The sequence below is a fragment of the Theobroma cacao genome, chromosome 5, assembly GCF_053813885.1.
Source record: "Theobroma cacao isolate CCN51 chromosome 5, ASM5381388v1, whole genome shotgun sequence".
NCBI classification, from domain to species: Eukaryota; Viridiplantae; Streptophyta; class Magnoliopsida; order Malvales; family Malvaceae; genus Theobroma; species Theobroma cacao.
Window position 1 is genome coordinate 44,076,219 of NC_142643.1, and position 9,075 is coordinate 44,085,293.

Sequence of the window (9,075 nt, forward strand, 5' to 3'; positions counted from 1 at the left end):
TTAAATTATTCGAGTAGTTAATAGGATTAGAGTATTTGATTTTTAATAAGGTTAGGATTCGGGTACCTTGAAATTAACAGATACTCTACCCATTGACATCCTTAATTGAAAATTTAAAGAGTTTGTGGGTTAATTACAACAAGTTTTCAATTATTATTTCTAAATTGAACATAAAAAATTAATAAAATATTTTAGGAGAAAATTATTAAAAAAATGGAATCGAGATCAATTGTCTTAATCAAACAAATCATGATACAAAGAATGTCTAGAAGAAGACAAGGCTTCTTAATTTTTTAAAAAATTAATTATCATTAATTTTAGGTTGTGACTTATGGTGTACAATAATCATATTCATTGAAAATTATAAAGTATTAAATACAATATCATAAAATTTCATATTTTTTTTATCTTTTTATAAGATACAATTGAGAATTTATATTTTATACATCATCGGTAAATCATAACGTCAATCTTTTCGGAATCAAATATCTATAAAAAAGAATAAAGCATGAATATGATTTATCAATTCTTTCATCAACAAACAGATTCGAAGATAGCATCAAAGGCTTATCAACTCAAAAGCATTGATTAATTAAAATTACATTTGATAGATCTTCTATATCCCAATATAGCATAAAGGGACATTAGGTTAAAAAAAAAGGGTATTTGGACCACTAAAATGAAATGTGCCTAACAAAATATAAAAATTGATAGGTTTATTATTTAAAAAAATCTTAAGATAATGTGCTTACATTAATGCTTGAAAGGGAACATCAAAAAAATATAATTCTAATAAAGATTATTAGATGTAAAATGAAATGTACTAAAAGCGGCATATATATAGATAAATTATAAAGCTTTAAACATACCAACTACTCACTCAAATTAAGAGCCAAAAAAAAAAAAAAACCCAACTACTTCATAGAAACAGCGTCCCTTCATGTATGTATATGTATATGCAAAAGCTTACTTAGCTGGAAAAATAGGTCAACTAACCACTTTCACCAAAGTTTTCATACTAATTTAACAACAATTACTCCTCAACCTGCTTTTCAGGCTCTTAAATTCCTAGATAAGCATGGGTATGCAAATCTTGTCCCTACTCTTCGATTGAACCATTTTGACACTCCTACAACCACAATTATTATTTCTTTCTCTGCATATCATGCAAAAGCTTTTCCATCAGGTATAAGTTCTAGCCCAATTCACTTTCAATGCCTTTGTTTTTCTATTTATCAATGCATATATACACACATACACACGTATACTCGTTCATGTACACAAAAAATAATTTCATTTTTTGTTGCATACAACTTTGGGGGGGAAAGCATCTCCTTAAGCTTAGGTTTCAAGACCCAAAAATGCTATAGCTCTTAGGATGATCCCCTGTTTGTAGAGGGAGAAAAATATATATGTAAATTGTTGTGTTAGAATATAGTAAGGAATTAATTTGCTTGTATGTACGATTGCATAACTTGTTATATGATTGAAATTTTAATTCTTACATCAATTAATTAATAGACTCAAAGTTATTACACAAAATACAATTTAAGATCTGTACGAAAACTTTTTTTAGTATATTCGAAGAATGAATAGTCAGAAGAATATAAATAATTAATAGCATTTCCTGAGGTGAAATGTCAATTTAATTAGTTCTGTTTGATTTGTATAGAGAGTGATTAAGTAGAGTTGGTAATTTTAATTTCTTATTTTTATTGTTAACTTATATATAATTAGAGGTGAACTAAAAGTGACAATGATGTCATCTCTCAATTTTTAATTTTTGTTTTGAATTGAATCATTAATCCGATCCATGATTTTATATGATTACTCTTTAATCGCTTTTCATATAAAATCTTGAATCCATTACTAATATAGTTGCAAAGGATTTGGTTTTCGAAGTTGTTAAAATTTGTTGACATCCTTTGAAAAAAAAAACCCTAAATGAAAACTAAATAAAATGAAAAAGTGTTTTAAGAGAAAGCTAAGTAGGAAAGAAACAATAATAATTTATATGCATTTAAGGAATTCTGATTGGCCTTTAAAACCTTGACTTAAGATCAATGTTAGAGGTTATCTCAAGCAGGAGAAGGCTGCTTTTTTCTCTAAGTGGGGTATTTCTTTAATTGTTTTTAGTGCATGTCCTACCTGTTGCCTGCTTGCAGCCTCTTTTCTAGTTCAATTTTGCAGCCTCTCCTTTTTTATTTAGTTTAATAAAAATTAAAAAAATTACTAAAGTCTCATCATATATGAATTTAATTCAATTTTATGTTGATTTAATTAAAAATTATTATTTATAATTGAAAATTTTACTTCATAACCTCGTAAAAAAATTTTACCTGATTTATGGTAAAAAAAAAAAAAAAGTGGTGCTTTACAATGATTAAATTGAAGACATACAAGGTCAACATGCACTTCATTAATTAATTAGCTACAAATAATGATACAACAAAATTGGGGGCTACATTACTTATATTTGATGAGGTGGACTTGCATCACTTCATAATTAAATTTGTCAACAATATATTCAACTGCAGAATGCCCATTCTACCAATGAAATGTTATAGGCTTTCAATTTTTACTATTGTGTGGACACTTTTTCTTTTTAATTTCTTTGGAAATCAATAGTCCTAATGTTATAACCTCTCTTTTTCTTATTCCAACAGGTGAACTAACCATATCTTCCCTTCGAAAATTACAATCAGTGTATGATTTTAATTGGGTAGCAAATCAAAGATTTTATGAATTGGTGAGTAAATTGTGTTATTAGTTTATGATGTATCCGTGACATGTTTCAGCCTCATTCACCATTCCAAAAACTCGACTTTTTCATATACGACTTCTTTGAATCTATCTCAAATCTATCAATTAATTTGTTGTGAAAACACGGATGCAATTTGTAATATTTATATCTACTTAAACATCACACATCATATTTCAAAAATTTATAAATTAAAAAAATTGAGTTTTCTAAAATTACAATAAAAAGTTACGGATTAATTACATAATTTACACGTGAATTGGCATATAAAGTTTTGACTTAATGTGACATGTGGTGGACATGATTGTGAGTTGGAATGGACTATGCTATTATTAAGTATAACGTATAAAGGACTTATCTGGAGCCTAGAGGTGTCAATATAGGCTGGCTGGGCCCAACCCAAGCCCTTGTGAGTTGAAGAAATATAAGATGAGCTTAATTAGTCTATTTTTTACATAGATCATCAAAACTTCAACTTAGTCCTCTTGCTAATCCATGGATTAGGTTGGATTAGCCCATTTCTCTTTTCTTAAAAAAAATCATTTTTATAATTCTACTTAAAAAATTTTTTATCAATAAAATTGTTTAGAATTTAATTCATAAATTGAATAATAAAAATATGATACAAACAAATAAATTACACCAAATATAAATAAACAAATAAATTACATAAATAAAGTTTAAATATTTAACACAAACTACCATCCCATAAACATAAGTATATAACCAAATAATAAAACTTCAAGATTCATTTATATCCTCCTCAATCCTCATCCTCATCCTCAAATAAAACATTTAAATATTGTTTAGACAACAATAATGTCTTAAGGTCTGAATCATTATCAATTTATCATATAATATTTATTGTCATAAAAGAAAAAGAGATAATAAGTTTTAATCTAAATTAAATTATTAATTTGATAAATAAAGATTAAAGACATTGAAATATATAAAATAAACAATATCATTGATAACTAAATTATTAATTTTATATAATTAAATATATAAATTTATTAATTTTTTTTAGCTCACAGGGCTAACTCATCCTAGCCAACCCATCTCACTGATTTGATGGGTTAGCTCATTTAGATTCAGTTCTAATATGGGCTTAAATTTTCAAACCTAACACATCCTATATTCAATAAAAATAGACCGACCTAATGAGCCAAGTCCATTTTGACAGATCTAGACTTATTAATTAAAAAGCGTTGAGTCAATTAAAGTTTGGTTTTGAAGATCATCTAAGTCAAATTTTATGCATTGAAACCTTCTCCATACGGGCTATGTGAAATATGACCATCCAACTTTCTCAAATTGATTAGAAGTTAATCTCTTTTTATATTTTTAATATGAAGAATTAAATTCTTCTTTAAATTCCAAAAAAATAAGTATTCTATAATGTAGGCCCATCTAACATTTTACGTTTTTGAGCCATCAAATTAAACTATTAATCTGTGATTAATCTAAAATTCACATCAAATTTACATTTTATAAAAATTGAACTGTTATATATTATAAAAATAGAGCAATTCAATTTTTATAAGACGTAAGCAGCTCAATATCTATAAAACATAAACTTGGTGTGAGTTTTAGATTATCACATAGTTTTTGAAATGGGTAGAAACTAAAAAAAGCAGCTCAAGGTAAATTTTTTCCAAATTTTAGTGTGTGTGTGTGTATATATATATATATATGAATGATAGGTTCATGAAAATGGAGGGTTGAAAATATGGGCTGGTCCCATGGAAAATGGGCTCATCTCACTCTAACAAATGAGGGCTCTGGGCCCCCAAAACAATCAATGGCTAAAGGGTGGGAGGGCTCCCCCTCTATACAGACAGCATTCAGCAACACAGCATGAAATTGTCACTCAGTACCAATTCAATGTTTTAGTCTATGAAAAAGTCATTAGCAATCAGATTAATTTAACTTTGGAGATTTGAATTTATAATCAGATACTAAATTAGTGGATGTCTCTATATTTTACCGACGAGGGGTAGGAGAAGGTAGAGACTGACAGGGAGGCTGGGGATAACTGTTTTGTGAGGGAATGAAAAATGTCTTATGCTGGTGATTAATGAGTGTTTTACTTGTTGACTCTAAAACATTTTACTTATAGAATATATTTTCTGTCTTTCAAACAAGTTTAACGACTGAAAATCCTTTTTGAAAAAATTCTTACTCCGATCCAAATGGATCCTAGATGTATGCAAGAGTCGGATGTTTTGCCTATGCCTATTACTTTGTTTTAGCAGCCATAAATTCAATGTTGAAATCATTTATCACCCTTTCACTTGCCCTTTCTATCCAATACAGAAGATGGGTTAAGAAATCTAAGACAAATACACATCTATGCACAGGAAAGATCTTCTTTATGTAGCAATTCTTTTTCCTTTTCAAGGGTTGAATATCCATGCAAATTGGGGTTAATTACCTAAGTTGTCCCAATAATGAAATGCCATTCAAGTTCAGATTCCTTCAGATATGACCTTTAACTTGAGAGAAATTCAGCTTGTATGTTTTGAATATGATAACACTTCATTATCAGCACAATGCCCACATTTTAGCCCCGTCTTGGCACCATTTTATTGGATAAATTCATTTTACCTAGCATTTTATTCACTCCCCCAATCATCATCTTCCATAAATATCAGAACCATAATTTGTTTCAGTAAGGCCAAATGACATTTCCTTAAAGTTTGTTGAATGCTGCTTTTCTCTTCCAAAAGATTCCAGTCAGGTTAACAGTGGGCAATCACCCCATTGTCTCCTTTGGGGCAAAACTGAGTTGACAAGTTATCTAATCCCATGTGTTAGAGAGAGGCTTTCCTGTTCGGCTTGTTCCCCTTGGCCACAACACACTTCTTCCAAGGCACTCCCACATTAATTACTAGGGTGGCTCCTTTTCATTTTGGTACTACTTGTGACAAGAAATTATTACACTAGTTGTGAACAACTGGATATTTCCAAGCTATCATTCAAGAAGAATCTGACCTTTTACCAATGCTTGCCCGTTACATAATGCATACTATTTGAAGCATATCACAAATAACAATTTCCTCTTGTGACATGACACTTAAATAATTAAGTAAAGACAATCTCTCAACCACGCATATAACTAAACTAAAACTTGACTTGTAGGAAAAATAAATAGGAGTATAAGATAGCTAGACCCTGGAATCTAACTCCATGATGGTGCTAAGGTTCATTGGGTTCATGTACTTGGTGGAACCAGTCGCGATCTGTCGCACAATCAGCCTGTTAGCCCTCTCTGATGGATGGAATGGATCCCAGAACGCGTAGATGTCTCGGTTAGGGCACAGGTTTGACGCCATTGTGCAGAGTCCGATTCCATTGTAAGGTCCTTGCCCGCAGCAGGCTACCTTTGATGTAACAAAACCTATCAAAACAGATCATTAGTACGCGGCAGTAACAAGGTTGACTTCATTTCATGTCCAAATCATTATATTCAAATTTACATAAAAGATTTTATATGAAATTTAATGTGACTAAAACATGATTAAGGATAATCACATCTTACACCGAAATAAAAAATTTCAAACTTAAATCTCTTTTCCATTATTTCAAACATTTGCTGTTTGAAATATTGAGAATCAAACAAATGTTTTAAAGCATTGAAAATGTTTGTATAATTAGTGTGGAAATCTGTACTTAACAGCAAGGTTTATGACCTAGAAGAACAATTAAACATGGACAGATAGAGAGAATCCCCTGGCTTCTCAAGTTGCATATGGCCATTGCCGTTCATAGCTTTACTAATAAATTTTATCCACGGTCTGCGGGGACCAAACCACAGCCTTAACTCTCAATTCTATTATGGCATTTACTTCAAATCGGACCCATCGTTTTCTCTGTCATTCAACAACTTTTCTCCCTTGTTTATCACTTCTCAACAAACATGCTACACATCTTTGTATCCACCACATTTTGAATCAATGCTCTCCATTACTGAATAACACTTTTAGGGTTTTGCAGTTTGATAAAATAATTATTGAGATTTTTGCAATGTTAGCATTAAATGTTGTGTACTAAGGCGAAGGGGAGTACCATATGCTTGAGGGTTACTGATCCAATCCATGTGCATGTCATATGCATTTGCAGCAATGAAAATATCTGATCCAAGCTCACGGTTGAGTCCGTTTAGCATTTGAACAAGCTGCGGGTTGAACAAGGCTGCCGCTCGTTGCAGCTCAACCGCGCATTCACCTGCTCTGCTGTGCTGAGCTAGTTCCGCCGGTACGCAACCCAATGGTCCAGTTCCTGTCACCAAAACCCTCCTTGCCCCCAGCCCATGTAGCCTCTGCAAAATTCAAGTAGTAATCCATAATCACATTGGGAACATGATTATTGCTATTCTAGTTCCCTGAATTAGGGACAAGACAACTATTTGGAATTTATGTGGACAAGTGGGTGTTTCACCTGCCTTCATTAGTGAAAACATTAATTGGAAAGTTAATGTATCATATATACAAACATCAAAATGCAATGTGGCTTTAAATAGCAACTGAAAGAAACATCACATTGCAAGTTGGCCTCACCAACCAAACCAAACTTGATGTATAACAATAAATCAGCCTCTTTTCCATAAAAACTGGAGCAAGGATACACTTATCCCCAAATAGTATAACTAAGTCTACGTTCCCGCTCCTTTAATTGGAGATCATATTGTGGCCTTTTCACTAGCTGGACCAATGTCCAATGCCCTGTTAGATATGGTAGTTGTGCGCAATAAATTCTGCAATAAAGATGGACGGTGTGCATGTATGTTAAGGGTAATGGCGATTTTACCACTAGAATTTTCCGGTACTCGGAAATTATATAGACAACGTAATCTGGTAGGGAGAATTGGCGAGATCTTGCAGAGAAGGGCACCAGGTAGTAGTTGTTAACAAAGTCATTGCCACCAAGGGTCATGAGAATGAGTGCTTGATTCACTAGGCGTTGAGTTTGTTCAGGTCCAATAAGTGCACTCACACGCTGCTGATATTGCTGGAAGTACTCTAGTTGCTTGGAAATTCGGATTATATTGACCTACAGATGTAGCAGTTTTAAGACATTTTGATAACTAATAGAGAGGCATAGCTTAATTAAGAAAGGAATTGCACTTGGAAATTGGACTTACAAATTGAAATCCAGTGTCATTGAGGATTCCAATTCCTGCAGAAGCAAAGTTGGCACCAACAAGAAGCTTCTGTCCTGTGAGCTCCGGGCTCAGATATGGCAATGTTGGTTCGGAACCAATTTGCTCGCCTGTATAACACATTTAAACATTGACATAATCCATAAAAAAACGTGTAGCAAAGCAAATTGAACAAACTTCACTTCAGAAAAAACAAAAGAAAGAACTTACTGATAAGATCTGGGATGTTAAGGCCATTAGAGAACCTGCCGGTGGCTCTATGAGTCGGATAGTCAATGCCATAGGGGTATGCATCCGCTCTGGCTGTAGTAGCTAGATAGTTGTTGTTACCATTATCGACTAGTGAATCTCCAAACACGAAAAAAGCCCTTGCAGCCTCAGCTTGAGGAGCTACATTTCCTAATGTAAGTAGCAGACCAAGAATCATCCATGAAATGAAGATGGATGAATTATCCATTGAAATGGCTCTAAGATACCCTACCAAATACAGTTTCTTCTAAGTTTACCAACCTCCCCTTGACTGTGAAATGTAGATAGCTCCCTGGCTATATATAAGGTCTTTCTTCTTCCTTTTTTTTTTTTTAATGCTGAATCCATTGGATCAAATATTAATGCATTGTGCTACCACCTGTGGAGTTAGCTAGATAAGGGCTGCCATAACACAATTGCTGGTACGAGTAGTTCCAGTATGTAAATGAAGGGTTATTTTTAACAAAGATCTTTATTATCCTAGGTGACAATCAAAGTATAGCTGGCAATAGATAGAGCCTGGACACTATCATATGAATTAAACTTAGGTAATTTCAAAAGATTTAGACCACTAATTAATAAAGCTATGAGGAGATAATGGTCAAGTAGCTACATATATTAACCATGAAATTTGTCAGGTTAGAGTTAAGTTCTGTGAAATGATTATTTCTTTTTCAAAAAATGTAGGCTAGGCATATTCTAGGTTATAGCAACACATCTCTTTTGATCAAATTTCCCTCTCAAATTGATTACTACTTCTAAGATAATCACAATCTAACTGGCACATAAATGCACCGATTCATTGTGGTTATTCAGCAAACTGTAACACACACCAATGCAGTGCTGAAAGCAATTTTGACCATACACCTGGCACACACTTTACAAGAAATTTTGTTATTATCAA

At 32.3% G+C, this 9,075-nt stretch overlaps 1 protein-coding gene across 1 annotated transcript; it reads right to left on the reverse strand.

Moving 5' to 3' along the window:
* Positions 1-5,707: 5,707 nt before the first annotated feature.
* On the reverse strand, positions 5,708-8,446 carry LOC18600015 (GDSL esterase/lipase LTL1-like). The gene is made up of 5 exons (XM_007030243.3): positions 8,133-8,446; positions 7,905-8,032; positions 7,571-7,813; positions 6,830-7,082; positions 5,708-6,161 (listed from the first exon to the last, which is right to left on the reverse strand). Exons 1-5 carry the CDS (start codon positions 8,377-8,379, stop codon positions 5,929-5,931), a joined length of 1,104 nt encoding a protein of 367 aa, XP_007030305.3. The 5' UTR covers positions 8,380-8,446; the 3' UTR covers positions 5,708-5,928.
* Between the last annotated feature and the right edge of the window lie 629 nt (positions 8,447-9,075).